Genomic DNA, 21,169 nt, shown 5'->3' with positions numbered 1-21,169 from the left:
ATCTGACATTAAGACAGAAAGATAAATAGAGAAAATGAGAGAGAGGAAGGAAGGAAGGAAGGAAAAACCATGACCACAGTGTGGTAACATAAGCACGTGGCCTTCTGGTATAAAAACTGTATTTCCTAGCATTCCTAGAAAGTAATTATAGACATGTGACTAAGTTCTGGCCAATGTGATACAGAGGCAGGGGTTATAAGTGCAACTTCTGGGACATATCCTTGAGAGGAGCAGGTAGGCAGAGGAATCTATTTTTATTTTTGCTAGGTGGAATGTCATATGACTAGAGCCTGAGAGGCCACCTTAGATCTTGTACAGGAAGCCATTAACATTGTTCATAGTCACAGGGCTAACAAATCATCGCTGAGCTGCCTACTTCTAGACTTTATTACGTGAGACAGAAATAAAGAATTACTGGCAGGGCGCGGTGGCTCACACCTGTAATCCCAGCACTTTGGGAGGGTAAGATGGGCGGATCACCTGAGGTCAGGAGTTCGTGACCAGCCTGGCCAACATGGTGAAACCCTGTCTCTACTAAAAGTACAAAAATTAGCTAGGCATAGTGGTGCATACCTGTAATCCCAGCTACTTGGGAGGCCTAGGCAGGAAAATCGCTGGAACCTGGGAGGCAGAGCTTGCAGTGAGCTGAGGTGGCGCCACTGCACTCCCGCACAGGCAACAGAGCGAGACTCCGTCTCAAATAAAAAAAAAAAAAAAAAACAAACCTACCCATGGGAATTTCTGTTACAGACCCACTTAATCCAAATAGAGTAGTTCTAAGACATAGAAATAAATAATTTTTCTCCTTTCTCCCTAAGAAAAATAGCACTAAAAGCTGAATAATCAAGACTGGTGGTTAAGTGTTATCACTTGTAAAAGAGGCAGAAAATCTTAACCTTTTCTGCTTCTTGATTTGTTAAACCTAATTTTTGGCTCACAGATTTCTTCCCTCCCCACTTCTCCTATGTTACTGTTCTTTCTTTCAGCCTTAACTGGCTCCTCCCACCCCACCCTTTAACATTAAGTAAAGACAAATAACTAACACACCGAAAGCTATAGACCACAAAGACATTCACAAAGGAAAGAGAATCTCAAGAGTTTCAAAATTCAGAAATCATTAAGATAAGAAAGAACTTACAACACATATGGCAGTAAGCTGGGATGATAAGGGGGAGGTGGTATTGGCTGCTGGGATCGGTATCTACTACGTCCTGTGAGCCTCCGAGGCATAAATGGAGGATAAGGCTGCAAGGCGAAAAATGTTAAGATTTAGAATCACTCTACATTTACAAATAGTCTGTCAAATGAAGTATCTAATTAAAAAAAGACTTAAACAGTGAAGTTCTTTATTGTTCAAGGTTTTAATATTCCTTAAATACTAACTTATTAATGGATGCAGCAACCATTTTAAACCATACACTCAGGTGTATTTCTAAATGTAACTTTCCAACTGAATGCTGTCGAGAATACATATAATTCTAAATATGGTGAATTATACTAAAACATAACTCAGAACAAGTAAGTTGCCAAAGCAAATTAACATAGTACTCTATGAAAACTTACTACTCCAAAGGACACCTCCTGATGCAAAGGATCATGTGTTAAGAACTGCAAGGGAGCTGATGGAGGTAATGTTGGGGGGTGGGCTGATGGAGGGTAAGTAAAACCTCCTACTGGAAGATGTTCTCCTAAGAGTTCCACTTCATTTTCTATCCTTTGCAGAGGCTGAGGAGAAAAAAAAAAAAAATATATATATATATATGTATATATGTATATACATACTTCCTGTGTTTAGACGGATTATGTTTTATAATAATCACAAATTTAAAATCCCAAAATGTCTCTAAGGCCATGCATCTCTTGATGTTCACATGAATCTAAAATTCACACAAGTAAACATATAGACAACAGTAAAATCTTCCTAACTTTGATTTCAACAAGGTTTAAAACATGTTATTAAACACTTCCATTATCCTTTATTTATTTTACTATTTGAACCTTCTCTTAAAATGAGAAGGCAAAAAGTCATCGAATAAGCCAATTATAGGAAAATTAGAATTACTTTTTCAGTCACAGCACCCTGACCTAAAGGATTTTCAGACACTTAACCTTTCACAGATGAAACAAAACAGGATGTGCATTTATAAATCAGAAACAGGGCTAAATGAGATATCGTACAGAGGCATTATGCTGTGCAGAAAGATTATGGGCTTCTGGACATTAGAATCTTGGTACTGTCACCAATCGGCCATGTTAACTTTCAGATAAATTACTTAATCTGAACCTCAGTATTGTCATCTATAAAACCGGCATGTTCACAGCCTACTTCAAAAGTGTGTAGTTAACACTGAAGCAATGTAGTGCTATGCAAAGCACACAGAAGATATGTATTTTTTTTGAAATAACAGCTCGGCTGGGGGCGGTGGCTCACGCCTGCAATCTCAGCACTTTGGGAGGCCGAGGCCAGTGGATCACCTGAAGTCAGGAGTTTGAGACGAGCCTGGCCAACACTGTAAAACCCTGTCTCTACTAAAAATACAAAAATTATCTGGTCATGGTGGTGGACGCCTGTAATCCCAGCTACTGGGGAGGCTGAGGCAGGAGAATTGCTTGAACCTGGGAGGCAGAGGTTGCAGTGAGCCCAGATCACACCATTGCACTCCAGCCTGGGCAACAAGAGGGAGACTCTGTCTCAAACAAAAACAAAAACAAAAGCCACAAGAAAACAAAGAACAGTTCATTGAGACATAACTGACATGATAAAAGGAATTCAACTGAATGGGTTTTTGGTATATTAACAGTTATGTAACCATCACTACTATCTAATTCCAGAACATGTTCATCAGCCCAAAAAGAAACTGTATCCCCATTATCAGTCAATCCCCATTTCCCCAAGCCATCAGCTTTCCATTATTTGTTTATTTATTTTTTGAGACAGAGTCTTGCTCTTCTTGCCGAGGCTGGAGTGCAGTGGCGCCATCCTGGCTCACTGCAACCTCTGCCTCCCGGGTTCAAGCAATTCTCCTGCCTCAGCCTCCTGAGTAGCTGGGACTAGGGGCACCCGCCACCACACCTGGCTAATTTTTTGTATTTTTAGTAGATTTTAGTAGAGACAGGGTTTCACCGTGTTAGCCAGGATGGTCTCGATCTCCTGACTTCGTAATCCACCGCGCATGGCCCAGCTTTCCATTTTTATGTATTTGCTTATTCTACACGTTTCATGTAAATGGAACCAGTTCATTTAAATAAGCAAGAAGCTATGTCTACCTTCTCTGCTTAGCATAATGCTTTCAAAGGCTCATCTGTTTTGCAGACTTTATCAATGCTTCACTCCTTTTTATGGGTGGGTATTACATTGCATGGATATACCACTCTTTCATCACCCATTTATCAGTTGATGGACATTTGGATTGTCCACTCTTTGACTATTAGGAATAGTGCTATTACTACATTCGTGTACACATTTTCATGCTGATGTTTTCAACTGAATTCTCTTAGGCACATTTATTTTTAAATGCTAGTCTGACTTCTTCCCTTAGTTACAGAATAGCAACATGTTATTCAAATATAAGTAAATATTAAGCTTTAATTTGGAAGCCTATGCATGCTTGAGAGAAATCACAATTGCTTACACTATAACACTAGTGAAAACAAAGTCTTGATATGGCTATGTGACTGGACCTTTAAAAGAATTCCAAATTTAGATACAAGTGATAGCTAAATTTTGCTTTAGCCTTGAATTCCCAGGTACTGGAAGCTGAGAAGGAGAACGTCCTGGCACAAATCCTATCCTATTTCCAAGAAAAGATTATCTTGCAGAAGCAATTCTACCTCTTCTGATGAGCCAAACTTGTGTCCTAATTGCTTCTACAGTTTTCAGGACAGCAGCCTCTTTGGTACCCAGCATGGTATAGAAATCCTTAGTAAACAATGGTAAGACTCTGCTATAATCAACTGTCAAGTTCTTTCCAGAGAGCTGAAATCTTCCACTTTAGCCATTTCTATAGGTTGTCTCTCCTGTTTCTCCTTAATGTCTGATGGTTTTGATGCTGAACCTGGCCTATCAAAACAACTGGACCTTTTTTCCTGTGCCCTTCTTTGTACTTATATAGTACTTACATCTCCCAGTGTCCCAAAATAATACGCCTCTCAACTATATCCCAGTCCCAAGACAGAATTAACTATGTTAATAGACTACCCCATCTGCTTTTCATCACAACATAGTGAAAAAACCAGGCCTTCAGAAAAAGTAACTGAAGTTCAGAAAGGTTAATTTCCTTGCCTAAATGAATACAAATATTATTCTAACAAGTATTAATAATTTTATAATATTTTCATTTTCCAATTTAGAACCACATAAAAAGAAAAAAATACAATTAAAAACTTTTCTTCAGATTTACTTCCTGAAGGACTGCAGATGTAATAGAACACAAATTTAGACAAGTGACATTAAAATAACTAGAAAAATTTAAGAAACCAGAAATTTAAGGTAAATGTTTATACTAATTTGTATATGTTTGGATTCCTTTAATTCTTTTAAGAACCAGAAGAGTGCCTAAGTTATTATGTTTGTTTGTTTGTTTATTTTGGAGACAGAGTCTCACTCTGTCGCCCAGGCTGGAGTGCAGCGGCATGATCTTGGCTCACTGCAACCTCTGCCTCCTGGGTTCAAGCGATTCTCATGTCTCATCCTCCTGAGTAGCTGGAATTACAGGCACGTGCCACAATGCCCGGCTAATTTTTGTATTTTTAGTAGAGACAGGGTTTCACCATGTTGGCCAGGCTGGTCTTGAACTCCAGACCCTAGGTGATCTGCCTGCCTCGACCTCCCAGAGTGTTCGGATTACAGGAGTGAGTCACTGCACCTGGCCAAGTTACTGTGTTTAAGTGTGCCATTTAAACATAGTAACTTAGGCATTCGTCTGGTTCTTAAATCCACTAAGGTTATATGCCTGGCTTAAACATTCTGAAAAAATTAAAAATTAGTTAAAAACTAAACATTCTGACATAATAGTAGAGATACCTACCGATCGTGATTGCTGTGTTTGGAAAGGGACAAACTGGCCTGGTGGTGGCAAATGAGGAGGATGATGGGGAGAAAGGTGAGGAGGATGTATAAGAAATGGATCACTAGAAATAAGGGGTGGGAATGCAGCATATGGTACTGGTAAGTGCTGAACTGAACATGCCTGAAGCATCTGTAAGAGAAACCGTTACAGTTTGGTTAAAAATATCAGAATATATAATTAATTTAAAAGGATAGTGAGATTAAAATCTGTCATTGTCACACCTCTCCCAAAATCATGAAAATGTTTTTAATAGCTTATATTAACAATGAAATACCAGTGTACTTTTTTTATCTACTAGTAAAGTAATGGTACTAATAATTATTCTGTATTTTATATAATTTTTACAAATTGGTTGAAATACTTGAGCCTTTTAAACATCTATGAAACAGGGTTGGGGCGGGGCGGGGGAAGTGCTGCAAAGAAGAGGAAACTCTAGTTGGTTTAAGATGTAGCAAACACTACTGTATTTCAAGAAACTCCCCTTTTCAATCCTGTAGAAATCTTTGTCTTCCTAGGATTTTTATAAGAGCACAACTCTCAACTAATTGCCTTATAATCTCTCAGTATTTTAGTTTGCAAATTTGGCACAATGTTTCTATTACTGAGAAACCAAGCCTGAGTAAATTAATCTGTTAAGTTAGCATTGGTATAAGTGTGCTTTAATCTCACATTCAGAGCAATGTATTAAGAGTTACATTTAAATTTTGCTGTGATTTCCTTTGAAGACATTGTTGACCTTAGATACATCATTTAAATACAGCGCCCTCATTTCTGAAAGGAGGCTGAACTGAGATTAAAGATTAAAGGACAAAGCATAAGCTTCAGAGGCAAGAAAAAAAAAAGTTAGTGTGACTCTCTACTCTCCTATACTAGCTGTCTCTACAGCACTAAGCAAGTCATTTAACTTTTCAGATTCAGACACTAGAAAATGGGGGATGATGCTACTTTCATCATAGGTTTCCTGTAAGGAATAAGACAAAGCACTCAAAGTGCCTATTAAAATTCAGTAAGTGCTGAGACTCTCAAGTGCTGAACAATAAGGTCTCTGAGACTTAGGCTGACCTTCATTGGCTTTAATTATAAACGGTGCTGATATATGAGAAAACATGGTTTGACCCTCAGGATATCCAAATATGTATAAGTTAATTAATGTAAAAATATATCCGGTTATAAAGCTAATTTTATTAAATGGTTACTATAAGGATACTATTGAGATTTTTATTGCAATAAAATTGGCCTTTTTACTTGAAAGTGAAACTACAAAGACAGTCTCTTAAATTTTGTTTGCTTATATAACGCAGTTAGCCCCTCTAAAGAGGGTAAGAGTCAGTAAGTTACAAAACCAAATTCAGGCTGGTGTGCTTAATAGTAATATCTAATGAGAACAAAGATATAGACTTACTGGAGGAGGCACACTACAGACAGGGAGGTGCTGTCCACTGAAAACCACAGAGCATCCTGGGACCTGCTGTGTACTACAAGCAGGGATGTGCTGGCCTGTGCAGAGTGGAATCCCATGTGGTGCCACTGTTGTTACTGTGTAAGAAACAGGGACTGTTCCTTGATGGAGCTTTAAAGGAAAAAACAAATGAACAAACTTTAGCTGTTTAGATAAAATGTTAACTATTCAAAATCAACATTTGGTCATTTATTGGCTCCTCTCTCAGCTACACAGATTTTCACAATGTACTCTCCAATAGTTTCGACCAGAATATTCGTTGTCTTTGTATGGGAGAGTTGACTATTTCAAGAGTATATACTATTCCCACAAAATTGGGGCTAAACTCCTCCCTCAAATGACTTGAAAAGCCCAGGGAAATAATGGATTACTATATTAACTCTTCTAGCCTGTCCTATAAGGCAGAATAAAAAGAACTGGAATCATTAAAGCTTGTATCTTCCATTATTTGGTCACATTCAAAACAAATTTTAATTACAACTAGTGAAACAATGCAAAGTATATTAAAAAAAAAACGAAATCTCATTTCCCGCCTAGCCAATCTTATTCCCATCCTACCTGCCACCCAGAGGCAAACGATGCTGATAACATATCCTTCTTCTCTTTCTCCATGAACATATGAAAGCACAATTACACATAAAATGACACGTTTATTTGTTTTTGTTTTCTTAACAGAAATGAGATCATACTACCCTGCAACTTTGTTTTTCCATTTAATACTACATTGCAGGTATGTATGCAAGGGAGTTAAAGGTAACTTGTTCTTTTTGGTACTAGCCAGATATTTTAAGAAACACTTGCTTAACACAGTCCTATCATATGGTTTATCAACACGCGTTCAAATTGTTTTCAACTCTTGCAAATATAAACACAACTGAAAAAAATATGATATTAGTTTGGCCGGGCACGGTGGCTCATGCCTGTAATTCCAACATTTTGGGAGGCCGAGGTGGGCAGATCACTGGAGGTCAGGAGGATGAGACCAGCCTGGCCAACATGGTGAAACCCCGTCTCTACTAAAAATACAAAAAATTAGCTGGGAGCGGTGGTGGGTGCCTGTAATCCCAGCTACTCAGGAGGCTGAGGCAGGAGAATCACTTGAACCTGGGAGGTGGAGGTTGCAGTGAGCTGAGATCGCGCCATTACACTCCAGCCTGGGCGACAGAGTGAGACTCGGTTTAAAACATAAATAAATAAATAAATAAATTTATATAAATGTATTAATTTTATTTATCTCAGAAGGATTACTAGGTAAAGGGGTGAACGTTTTTTAAACTTTTACAGATACTGCCAAATCATCTGCAAAAGGCTGGATGGAATAAGCCACACCCCCAACAGTAACATATGAGGGCCCATTTCCCAGGCTCTTTACTCAAAAGTAGATGTATTTGCATTACAACCATGCTTACCCGAGTGAAAAAATGGTATCACAGCAGGTTTGTGTTAAATTTGCATTTCTCTTACTAAAAAGGTTGACCATCCATTAACATTTTATTAAGCATTTAAATTTTTCTTTTCTGTCAATAATCTCTATCCTTTGCTCACTGACCATTTTCTTTTCCTTTCTTTCTTTTTTTTGAAAGAGGGTTTTGCTCTGTCATCCAGGCTGGAGTGCAGCGAGTGTAGTGGCACTATCACGGCTCAATGCAACCTCCATCTCCCAGGCTCAAGAAATCCTCCCACCTCAGCCTCTGGGGTAGCTGGGACTACAGGCGCACACCACCACATCTGGGTTTTTTTTTTCCTGGAGAGGGAGTCTCGCTCTGTTGCCCAGGCTGGAGTGCAGTGGCATGATCTCGGCTCACTGCAGCCTCTGCCTCCCAGGCTGAAGCGATTCTCCTGCCTCAGCCTCTCAAGTAGCTGGGATTACAGGTGCCTGCAACCACGCACAGCTGATTTTTGTATTTGTAGTAGAGATGGGGTTTCACCATGTTGGCCAGGCTGGTCTCGAACTCCTGACCTCAGGTGATCCCATCTGGCTAATTTTTAAACTTTTTTGAAGAGACTCACTTTGAATGCAGAGTCTCACTTTGTTTTCCCAGCTGGTCTCGAACTCCTGGGCCCAAGCAATCCTTCCGCCTTGGCCTCCCAAAGTGCTGGGATGGGAATACAGGTGTGAGCCGCTGCACCTGGCCCCATCGATCTTCTACTAGGTTGTCATAATCATTTATAATTTTTTAATTTAAGAGGTATATGAATCTATTGCTTGTTGTGTGTAATGAAAATATTTTCCTAGTCTATGTTTTATCTTTTGATGAGATCCTTTATTTAATGGCATATTTTTGTCTTTTGTGATTTTTTTTTTTAAATGTAGCCAGAGTGTAGCTTTGGGGTTTCCTTTACTGATGAGGTTATAAACATATATTCCTATATTTCCTAATTCTTTAGTTTTTTGTATTCCAGAAGACTTATTTTTGTTTATAAAGTAGGGCTCTAATTTTGCTTGCACATGGACAATTACACTTGCTCCATTTATTAAACCATCTTCTTACCTCTACAGTGAAATACCGTCTTTTTAAAAATTCATTAAGTATGCACATATTCCTGGATTTCATGCTGCTTTAATTACAGTATCTTACTAGAAGAGTTAGCATCTGGTAAGAAATTCTTCTCACCATACATCTTTTCATTTTTTGGCATTTTCACACAGTTATTCTTACGTATAAAATCAATTTTATTCACTTCCAAAACCCATTAGTATTAAGATTGTACTAAATATGTTATTTTACAAAGGACTGAATTTTATATTAAGATTTTTTTTTTGAGATGGAGTTTCGTTCTTGTCTCCCAGGCTGGAGTGCAATGGCACAATCTTGGCTCACTGCAACCACCACCTCCTGGTTTCAAGCAATTCTCCTACCTCAGCCCCCTGAGTAGCTGGGACTATAGGCGTGTGCCACTACACCTGGCTTTTTTTTTTTTTTTTAAATTAGAGACAGGGTTTCACCATTTTGGCCAGTCTGGTCTTGAACTCCTGACCTCAGATGATCTGCCTGCTTCAGCCTCCCAAAGTGTTAGGATTATAGGCATGAGCCACCGTGCCTGACCTATATTAAGACTTTTTATACCCAGAAACATTATGCCATTACGTTGAATATCACGGTTCTGTCTTTCAAGAAGAAATTAAGTTTTCCTTCAGCCCCATAAGACAGGATTGAAAAAAAAATTAGTTTTCTTCAAAAAGATTATTATTAAATTTATTTCTCAAAGTTTATTATTAAATTTGTTCCTCAAACTGTGGTTTTGTTATACTGACAAGAGGTTATTTTTCTCTATTTGCATGTCAAAGCGGTTAGTGTTAGTACGAAGATAATTTTTATTTATATTATCTTGAATACATCAACCTTACCAACTTTTAAATTCTGGTATTTTTTAAAAACTTAGAATCTCCTTTCCTAGGTATACAACTATAGGATGAGCATCCCTTATCTGAAATGCATGGTACCAGAAGCATTTTGGATTTTTTTGAATTTTAGAAAATCTGCATTATACTTACAATTCGGCATCTCTAATCCCAAAATCTGAAATCCAAAATGCTTAAAATAAACATTTCCTTTGAGTGTTGAGTTGGTGCTCAAAAGTTAGATTCTAGAGCATTTCAGATACTCAAATTAGGGGTGTCCAACCTGAATAAGGTTCAACCCAACTATCATCTTTTTGTGTTAGCAAACTAGAACCTTCAAAAATAATGTGTATAAGTACCTATATCCTATATCTGATTTTAATGGAAACGTATGATGAATTTTACCAATAAAACTATTGATTTCTGATAAACAGCCTTTGTCACAAATACCACCCCCCCACCCCGACCAACTGCACACACATTTTTTTTGAGACAGAGTCTTGATATATTGCCAAGGATGGAGTGCACTGGTGCCATCACGGCTCACCATAGCCTCAATCTCCTGGGGCTCAGGTGATCCTCCCACCACAGCCTCCCAAGTAGCTGGGACTACAGGTGCATGCGACCACACCCAGTTAATTTTTGTATTATTATTTTTGTAGAGACAGGGTTTCACTGTGTTGCCCAGGCTGTTCTCCAACTTTTGAGCTCATGTGATCCGCCCACTTCAGCCTCCCAAAGTGCAGGGATTACAGGCATGAACCACCGTGCTCGGCCAAGTACCATATTTTGCTGAATCCAAGACATCAGACTGTATAGTCATTTTTTCCCCATACTAATAAAAATACTTCTATTTTACTAACATAACACTTAGTCACACACACACACACACATATATATATATATATATATATATTTTTTTTTTTTTTGAGACAGAATCTCGCTCTGTCGCCCAGGCTGGAGTGCAGTGGCGTGATCTCGGCTCACTGCAACCTCTGCCTCCTGGGATCACACCACTCTCCTGCCTCAGCCTCCCGAGTAGCTGGGACTACAGGTGCCCGCCACCACGCCCAGCTAATTTTTTCTGTATTTTTTGTATTTTTTAGTAGAGACGGGGTTTCACCGTGTTAGCCAGGATGGTCTCGATCTCCTGACCTCGTGATCCGCCAGCCTCGGCCTCCCAAAGTGCTGGGATTATAGGCGTGAGCCACCACGTCCGGCCAGATTGTGTAGCCATTTTTTCCCCATACTAAGAAAAATACTTCTGTTTAACTAACATAACGCTTGGTCACTTATAAATTTTATATATTTATTAGAAGCACTTTAAATGAGATCATACAATACTTGAGCATTCAAAAAAGGAAAATAAAAGTGAAATTAGTTAGTTCTAACAGTTCTTCACTTTCAGAGTCTGACTCTGGTGAATCACTTTTAATTTCAGTGTCATTGTCTGGTTTTCCCACAAAAGGTTCAGTGCCATCAAGGGAGTTGGTGATGCAGCAGCGTTTCTTAAAACTATCCATAAAAGAAACAAAGGATACTTGAGGCTAGATTCTTAAGTCAGGGGTGTAATTATATACAGCTTGTCTACTTTTGACTCCTGCTTGGAGGTTTATGTTAAACTCACCTCCTGCCACACCCCCTAAACACTACCAACCACTTAATCCCTATGGGTTAACTGCAAGACATATGATGCACAGCACAAGCAATGAAGACTGTGTTACAACTACTGCTTGGCTGACACCAAGATTAAGATGCCATCAATTGTGACAAGCATCCATCCCAAATTTGGAGATGTTAAAATATGGAAATAGTACATTTTAAAATCAATGAATAGGGCCGGGCGCAGTGGCTCATGCTTGTAATCCCATCACTTTGGGAGGCCGAGGTGGGTGGATCGCCTGAGGTCAGGAGTTTGAGACCAGCCTGGCCAACATAGTGAAACCCCATCTCTACCAAAAATACAAACAATTAGCTGGGCGTGGTGGTGGGCACCTGTAATCCCAGCTACTCGGGAGGCTGAGGCAGGAGAATGGCTTGAGGTTGCAGTTGAGCCAAGATCGAGCCATTGCACTCCAGCCTAGGCAATAAGAGCAAAACTCCATCTCGGGGGAGGGGGAGGAGGAGTTTCATATTTCTTTTCAGAAACTTCATTGTAAAATACTTTGTAAAATACAAGCAAAGTACCAAAGTACATAAAGTATGAACATCAAGACTACAAAAAAAAAAAAAAAAATCATCAGATGAACACTCATGTAACCATCACGTAGGTCAATAAACAGAACATTGCCAAAATCCCCCAATGACCCCCACCTCAAGGACCCTTTCCTGGTCAAAATGATCTCACAGCCACTCTTTGATCCCAGTTATCAAAGGAATCACTATCCTGATTTTTCTGGTTACCATTTTTTTTTTTCTTTTGAGACAGAGTCTTGCTCTGTCACCAGGCGATCTTGGCTCACTGCAACCTCCGCGTCCCGGGTTCAAGCCATTCTCCGGCCTCAGCCTTCCGAGTAGCTGGGACTATAGGCGTGCATCACCACACCCAGCTAATTTTTGTATTTTTAGTACAGACGGGGTTTCACCATGTTGGCCAGGATGGTCTCGATCTCCTGACCTCATGATCCGCCCACCTCAGCCTCCCAAAGTGCTGGGATTACAAGCGTGAGGCACCACACCTGGCCCTAATCTGTTTTTCTTTATGGTTGTACCACCGAGGCTTGAACCCCAGCCTGGTCTTTTGTTGGTTAAGTATCTTTTCGCTGTCTTCACGGTGATTGGTTGTTTCAGTCTATGAGACGGGGGTCTTGCTCTATCATCCATCCATCCATCCATCCTTATCTACCTATGTATCTATCTATGAGATGGGGGTCTCACTCTGTCACCCAGGCTAAAGTGCAATGGCACAATCACTTGGGCTCAAGGGATCCTCCAGCCTCCGCCTCCTAAGTAGATGGGACTACAGTGGAGCACCACAGTGAGAACTTTTGATGAATACAAACCTTTCCAAAAAACAGACATAGAAAGCTACTATAAACAATCCTGTAGAAATTTTTTTGTGTGGACATATGCACTCAATTCTCTTGATTACACTAAGAATGGAATTGCTGGATTACTGGGTAGGTGTATGTTTGACATGATTAGAAACTGACCAACAGGTTTCCAAAATATCATGCTACTTTTTACTTCCACTAGCAATAGAATTGTCAGTCTTTTTAATTTTGACCCTCAAAATGTCATGTTTTCATTTGGTCACCCAACTGTCCCAGAACCACTTATTAGCAATTCTGTCTTGTTCCAACTCACCTACATTCATCAAGTCATATGCCATGTATATATACCCAAAATGCGTGGCTTAACGATGGGGATACATTCTGAGAAATGTATCATTAGGTGATTTCATTGTTGTGCTAACATCATAGAGTGTACTTATACAAACCAAGATGGCAGAAAGCCTACTACACACCTAGGCTTATATGTTATAGCCTATTGTCCCTAGGCTACAAACCTGTACAGCATGTTGCTGTTGCTATACTAAACCCTGTAGGTAATTATAACACAAGGGAAGTACAGTTAGCCCTTGAACAACATGAGTCTGAACTGCACGGGTCTACTTATATGCAAACTATTTTTTTTCTTTTTTTGGAGACACAGTCTCACTCTCTCGCCCAGGCTGGAGTGCAGTGGTGCAATCTCGCTCACTGCAACCTCCACCTCCTGGGTTTAATCATTTCTCCTGCCTCAGACTCCCGAGTACCTGGGATTATAGGCACCCGCCACCACGTCTGGCTAACTTTTATATTTTTAGTAGAGATGGGGTGTCACCATGTTGGCCAGGCTGGCTCGAACTCCTGACCTCAAGGGATCTGCCCAAATCAGCCTCCCAAAGTGCTAGGATTACAGGCATGAGCCACCGTGCCCTGCCCACATTTCAATAAAAGTTGCATAAAGTGTGCCTGCCTCTCCTCCACCAGAGACAGCAAGACCAACTCCTCCTCCTCTTCCTCAGCCTACCCCACGGGAAAACCACAGGGATGAAGACCTTTATGATGATCAACTTAATGTATTTTATGAGTTTTTATCACACTTTCTCTAGCTTACATTATAAGAATACAGTATGTAATATACAAAATATGTATTAATCAACTGTGTTATTGATCAACATTAGTCTATTAGTTTTTGAGGGAGTCAACCATTATATGTGTATTTTCAACAGTGTAGAGGGTTGGTACCTCTAACCCCTGTATTTGTGTATCTAAACACAAAAAAGATATAGTAAAAATATGGTATTATAAACTTATGAGACCACTGTCATATATGTGGTCTGTTGGTCAAACGTTATTATGTAGCATATGACCATATTCACAGAAAATGTGTTGGCTTCTAGGTTTTATATTCTATTTCATTAGCTTATTTGGCTATGCTGGCATAAATGTCTTTATTACCATAGTTTTATAATAATTCCTAGTAACTGGAGAAGCTACTTTGCCCACCTGTTCTTTCATGACTAGAACAGTGGTTCTCTAATTACAATGTGCATTAGAATCACCTGGAGGGCATGGTAAACTAGATTGCTGAGTCCCACACCCACAGATCCTGATTCAGTAAGTCTAGTGTACAGTCTGAGAATCTGCAGTTCTAACAAGTATCTAGGTGATGCTGCTGCTGCTCAGCTGATTCAGCTCATACTCTGAGAAATAATTGGTCTAGACCTTAAGACCAGGGTGTCAGTGGGCCAATTATTTCTTAAAGAGCTAGAAAGTAAATGTTTTAGGTTTGTGGGCCATGGTCTCTGCACAAAGTAGCCAAAGACAATACAGATAACAAATAGGTGTGGTTGTGTTCCAATAAAACTTTACAGAAACAACTATCAGTAGTTCACTTTCTATGGCTGTAGACAATTTCAGGTCTTTTAAATTGTCACTAAAAATGATAGAATCATCTTCTCAAGTTACACCAAAAATCTACTGAAAATTTATTTGGGATTATACTAATTCTATTATGTGCCACTTTTAAGAACTAAGAGCCTTAAAAAAACGGGATCTTTTGAGTCAAATCTCTCATTTAAATAAGTTTTCCTGTGGTCAGGCGCGGTGGCTCACACCTGTAATCCCAGCACTTTGGGAGGCTGAGGCAGGCAGAACACCTGTGGCCAGGAGTTTGAGACTAGCCTGGCCAACATGGTGAAACCCCACCTCTACTAAAAATACAAAAAATCAGCCAGGCATGGTGGCAAGTGCCTGTAATCCCAGCTACTCGGGAGGCTGAGGCAGGAGAATCGCTTGAACTGGAGAGGTGGAAGTTGCAGTGAGCCAAGATCTCACCATTGCACTGCACTCCATCCTGGGCAAGAAGAGCGAAACTCTGTCTCAAAAAATAAGTAAGTTTTCTTTAAACTCTCTCAATAATGCTTTGGTATTCTACACAGTGGTTTTAAACCACTTTTGTTAAGACTGATAGTTAACTTTTTTTTTTTTTTTGAGACGGAGTCTTGCTCTGTGGTCCAGACTAGAGTGCAGTGGTGCAATCTTGGCTCACTGCAACCTCCACCTCCCGGGTTCAAGCAATTCTCCTGCCTCAGCCTCTCGAACAGCTGGGACTACAGGTGCGCGCCACCATACCCAGCTAATTTTTGTATTTTTAGTAGAGACGGGGTTTCACCATATTGGCCAGGCTGGTCTCAAACTCCTGACCTTGTGATCCACCCGCCTTCAGCCTCCCAAAGTGCTGGGATTACAGGCACAAGCCACTGTGCCTGGCCAAGACTGATACTTAACTTCTTTAGTATTACTATGATTTTTTCAGTGGTATTTTTTCTTTGAATTTTTATTACAGAGAATTTCAAATATGTTCAAAAACAGTAGGATAAACCCCCATATCCACCACCCAGCCCTCAAACCATTAAACCATAGCCAATCCACCTGAATATACTGCTTTGTTTCATGTGTTTTGTTAAAGCAAATCCCAGGACCCTATCATTTAAAAAAAAATTTTAGTATGCATTTCTAAAAAATAAGACCACTTAACCACAATAGCATTATTATATTTTTAAAAGAAAGTTATTTAAAATCAAACATGCAGTCACGTTCAAAATTCCAATTATGTCATCAAATAAAAATAAATGATTTTATTAGACCTTTTTCCCTTTCCTCTCAAACAGAATAAAAAAAAGCTTTACATATTGCAACTGATTAGTACGTCTGGGTTGTTCAGTGTTAATGTATCTTTTAAAAAGTTGTTCATGTTCTGTTTGATTCTGGTATTAAAAAAACATACTGATTATTGTATATTCATTTTTGTAACATTTCAATCTGTTCAATTCTTAGTTCTAACACTTACCTAAGATGCTTCGGGATTTTCTATCAATATAATCAGTTTGACTGCAAATATTGATGGTGTTACCTGTTCTTTTCCTATTCTTAATGTTTTTTCTTCTTGTCTTTTCTGCTGGCTTAGCCTACTGAATAGATGTGGTAATAGTCAGCATCCTGGTTTATTCCAGGTAGCAGGAAAGTGTTCAGTTTCACCTTTAAGCATGTTTGAAGTAGGTGAATTCACTGTAGGTCTGTTTCTATTGGTTTTCAATTATAGCCCTTTTTGTCATGTACTGAGTTAACTTTGTTTATTGCCCGCTGTTCTTGAAAAATTATTGGAGGAACTGAGAACCAAAATGAAGATTCCTTCTTTCAGGGAGAAATTGCCTCTGTTTTCTAGGCCCCCGAGGTACCCATTACTTTAAATGAATTTTCACTAATTTCACAGAGTCATGTGAATTTGGGCTGCAAATTTACTTCTGCTCAGTCTTATCCTAGTGATCGGATATCCCTGTATTCTGGGTATACAGTGACTTAAGGTGCCTGGTATTTTACGTAAGAAGGGTCTCCTATACAGAAAGTGACTCCTTAAATAGTCTTTGATTTTTGTCCCCTTTGCCTCCTGACAGACTCAAAATTAAAGTTCAGGTTTGCTCAAATGAACAAATGCCTTAAGGATGGAACTAGCACCCCACTTTCCCTTAGTTTTGATTTCTTCTATTAGCTCTTTTGATGCTTTCAGGATACTTAGAGTATTTTATCTAGCACGCTCAGTTGTCCTCAAGCAAAAGGAATGCTATCAATAAGCCTTCCTACCACGTATTGAAAATTAAAGTCCTTCCTTTTTACACTTTAAGACCTTCTAATAAGAAATGATGGCTAGATTTTATATTTCTTGCGCCTATTAATATTTTTCCTTTATATTGTTGATAAAACCAATTATCTTGAAAGATTTCCTAATATTGAACCCATGCAGGACGGGTTCAATATTACGTTATTCTTTTAATACATCACTAGGTATATTAAAATAGGATTCCAACAGATTATTCTTTTTTGACTTTTTTTAATTAAAAAATTGTTCTCACACCTTCCTGCTGAAAACAGCTTATTCTTTTAATACACCGCTAGCTATGGTTTATTATTTAAAACTTTTTCATCTGTATTCATGAGGGAAACTAGTCAACAGCTTTCTTTTGTTGTATTCGTCTATGAAGTTTCATTGTTAAGGTTGTGTTAGTTTCATAAAATATATTTGGAAGCTATCTTTTTCTAAGATCTAGAATAGTTTAAATTGGAATTACCAGTTCTTTAAAGGTTAGACAAGAATTCAAATGTTTTTATTTTTTTGAGATGGAGTCTCGCTCTGTTGCCCAGGCTGGAGTGCAGTGGCACGATCTTGGCTCACTGCAACCTCCACCTCACAGGTTCAAGCGATTCTCCTGCCTCAGCCTCCCTAGTAGCTGGGATTACAGGTGCCTGCCATCACGTGCAGCCAATTTTTTGTATTTTTAGTAGAGACGGGGTTTCACCATGTTGGCCAGGCTGGTCTCAAACTCCTGGGCCTCAGGTGATCCGCCTGCTTCAGATTCCCAAAGTGCTGGGATTACAGACGTGGGCCACTGCGCCTGGCCTCAGGTGTAATTTTAATTTTAAAGACAGATTTTGTTATGCTTTTATAATTTCTGCCATGGCTACTGGTCTGCTCAGGATTTCTAATTCTTGTGTTGTTCTGGTTATTTACATATGTAATGTTTTCATATTCCAATATACAGACTCAACACCTAACACTACTACATAAATGAGACCTTGCCTTTTCTGAAATGCAGTCTTTTCTTTCTTTGGCTCCATCACTAACCACCACCCCTCCTTCACTTTAGCACTTACCCTACAAGCCTAGTATGTATTTCTCTATATTTTTCTCTGTGTTCACATAGTCCTATATACATACAGTCATATACATATTAATCATGCTTTACAAAATGGGACTTTGTAAACACTTTCCTCCATTTTGCTTTTCTTGCTCAAGGGGATGGGGAGAAGGTACAATTGTGTTTTTCAGTGTTTTATATCCATACTTTTATCAGGTTACGGCCACAAATAAGGTAAGCTTTCCTACATGATCAATTTTTAAGTGTCTCATAAACATAATAAAAACGTCTGGCATAAGAAGAGTATCTAGGTAAGATATTTTCTCAATTGTCACTATGTGTTATTGTTTATTATCTAGTGCAGTAGATGAAAAATGAGATCCTATTCTCATTAGCTTTCTCTGGTAATTTTTTTGGTTTATAAACTCACAAGATTTCCCCCTTATCCTTAAAATCCAGCAATTTTTATAAGGACATGCTTAGACACATGTCTTTTTTTTTTGACCTCAGAAACTCCACAGAAAAGACCACCATAAAATTGTGGTCTTCATCCTCAGGCTCTGAAGATAGGCAACCCCTCTCCTCAGCTGGTCCCTCAGTTCTTGGCAGGAAGAAAAGGGAAATGAAACATTGTAGCCTTGTACTTGTCATCTCCTTGGAGACCTATGAAAACCTATAAGCAAAGATGTACCCAACTGTCTTACTGAATTATTCCAGAAGAAACTAGGAAACAGGGATACGTACTCAAACCACCAGTTGTCTGCTATTTCCTATTAATCTTAAATCAATAATTTCAAATCAAGCATACATGAATTCATTCTAAGCTTTCATAACCTTGATCCTTTTTTTTATTTTTTGAGATGAAGGCTCGTTCTGCCACCCAGTGCAGTGGTGCGATCGTGACTCACTGCAACCTCCACCTCCTGAGTTCAAGTGATTCTTCTGCATCAACTGGGATCATAAACATGTACCTCCACATCTGGCTAATTTTCGTATTTTTAGTAGAGACAGGGTTTCACTGTGTTAGGCTGGTCTCGAATGCCTAAGCTCAAGTGATGCGCCTGCCTCAGCCTCCCAAAGTGCTGGGATTACAGGCATGAGCCACCGTGCTGGGCTGATACTAATTTTTTAAGTTCAACTTTCTTCTATGGAAGCTGTGTAGAATTTAAATCTCAATTCTTAAAAGGAATGAGGAACTTAAATAACTTCATTTTAGGTAAAACTAAAAGACATTTGCAATAAAAAGCCAAAAAAAAATCTCAAACTGCCACAAAATTTCAGCTTCTGTATTTCCAAGACATTCTGTTATTTTACCTGATCATGTATGTCAACCATGACTGCATTCTGCTGGGGTGGATGAGCAGCAGGATGTAACAGACGGGGAGATACATTCGGAGGGTGGAAGGCTCGAGGCTCCTCTATTGCTTGCTGCTGTGCATAAGGGAGATGGTGATAGTTTTCATCTTGACTAATGGAATTATGTCGAGACAGACGATCCCTTCTTCCTCTCTGGCGCCTGACAGGAGGACTGTAATAAATGTCAAAAAGAAAGTCATTATGCTTATTGTGATCCATCAGGATTCTGTATTGTCTTTCTTTGATATCTATCAATAGTACATGCTAAGGTAAGCTTTATTATTAAATAAAAATAACTGCTAAAATTCCCCATCAGCTCTAAAAACTTACAAATTTAAATACAAGGTATATGTTTTATACAATAATGAAAGCAAAGAGTATTGGTATTCATCTCTGAAAGTATTTAGAAATCAACAGCTACAAACAATTTTTTCTTGAATCATAAGAAATTGCCCTTTTTATAAGTAAAAAATAGTCTAATAGCAACAATTTCATATAATTTAACCTACCATTTTCTCCCTTTTTAAATATTATAATAAAACGAACTTTAATCTGTAGATACCTTGTCAGTGTTCCTCATATACCTAATAGGCACCTTTTTGTCTATTTAGCTAACACATACATAAGACATAGTTCCTATGTGGCCAAAATGACACTTTTAAAAAATGAGAAAACATGAAATAACCAAAGAAACATATAACTTGCTGACAACTGCAGATAGAAACTGGGTAAACACGCGATGAATATGACTGATAGTATCAACATAAATATTCCAAGAATATATAAAATTTTTAACTTAATTTTTATGGGTACACACAAGGTATATATACTTATGTAGAATTTTAAATTAGAACTTGCTTGTTGGGCCAGGTGCAGTGGCTCATGCCTGTAATCCTAGCACTTTGGGAAGCTGAGGCAGGTGGATCCCTTGAGCCCAGGAGTTTGAGACCAGACTGGGAAACATGGTGAAACCCTGTTTCTACCCCAAAATACAAAAAATTAGCCGGGCGTGGTGGTGTGCACCTGTAGTCCCAGCTACCTGGGAGGGTGAAGTGGGACAATCACCTAAAGCCTGGAAGGCCGAGGCTGTAGTGAGCCGAGATCACGCCACTGCACTCCAGCCTGGGTGACAGAGTGAGACCATGTCTTAAAAAAAAAAAAAAAAGAGAGGGAGAGAATTTGCTTATTGAAGCAAGTCACATTTACTCTCCATGTACTAGTCATCGACATAGTTTAATAAAAATTTTGTGACTAAACTTTCATTTTGTTCTTCTCTAAAACTGCTTTTTACAATGGCTCAGCACAAAAGCAACTTGAAAAAGTACTCTGCCTCATTAAAATTGTACTCTACATTGGGCAAAGGAGGTCAAACATCTCCCTTCTAGGAAGAACTCCAAGTGTCATTTCAGCAACTTTCTTTACGGTCACTTTTTCCTTAATCTTCCCACTCTGTTCCTCTAAATCTGTTTCTTCTTACTCCTAATTCTCCAATCTTAAGAGAACAAGGGACACTCCTTTATGAGATCAACTCGCAAAGGTGCTCTTGATATTGTCCCTCCAGCTTCTTGCTCCATTAATTGTTTCTTCTAACTTTATTTTTAATACAATCCTTTTTGCATTTTTGCTTCAAACTCTACTTACTGTATTATATTGAATTCAAGATGCCCTCCACCTTAGGACTAAAAACCTTTTTTTTTTTTTTTTGAGTCGGTGTTTCACTCTTGTCACCCAGGCTGGAGTGCAATGGCACGATCTCTCGG

The 21,169-nt window shown here is 38.9% G+C and overlaps 1 protein-coding gene across 18 annotated transcripts in view; it reads right to left on the bottom strand.

The window, feature by feature from the left end:
• Positions 1 to 21,169, bottom strand: part of RNF38 (ring finger protein 38) — a 153,358-nt gene that overhangs the window by 15,156 nt on the left and 117,033 nt on the right. For all 18 annotated transcript variants that reach the window (XM_054500038.2, XM_054500039.2, XM_054500040.2 and 15 more), the window contains 5 exons: positions 19,368 to 19,581; positions 6,472 to 6,639; positions 5,028 to 5,198; positions 1,564 to 1,725; positions 1,139 to 1,245 (listed from right to left, as the gene is read on the bottom strand). In XM_054500038.2, coding sequence (XP_054356013.1) covers positions 1,139 to 1,245; positions 1,564 to 1,725; positions 5,028 to 5,198; positions 6,472 to 6,639; positions 19,368 to 19,581 — 822 coding nt within the window. The remainder of the gene's footprint in view (positions 1 to 1,138; positions 1,246 to 1,563; positions 1,726 to 5,027; positions 5,199 to 6,471; positions 6,640 to 19,367; positions 19,582 to 21,169) is intronic.

This window comes from Pongo pygmaeus, chromosome 13 (assembly GCF_028885625.2).
Source record: "Pongo pygmaeus isolate AG05252 chromosome 13, NHGRI_mPonPyg2-v2.0_pri, whole genome shotgun sequence".
Taxonomy (NCBI): Eukaryota; Metazoa; Chordata; class Mammalia; order Primates; family Hominidae; genus Pongo; species Pongo pygmaeus.
The sequence above is the reverse complement of the archived record's forward strand: the minus strand, read 5'-3'. Positions and strand labels throughout refer to the sequence as shown.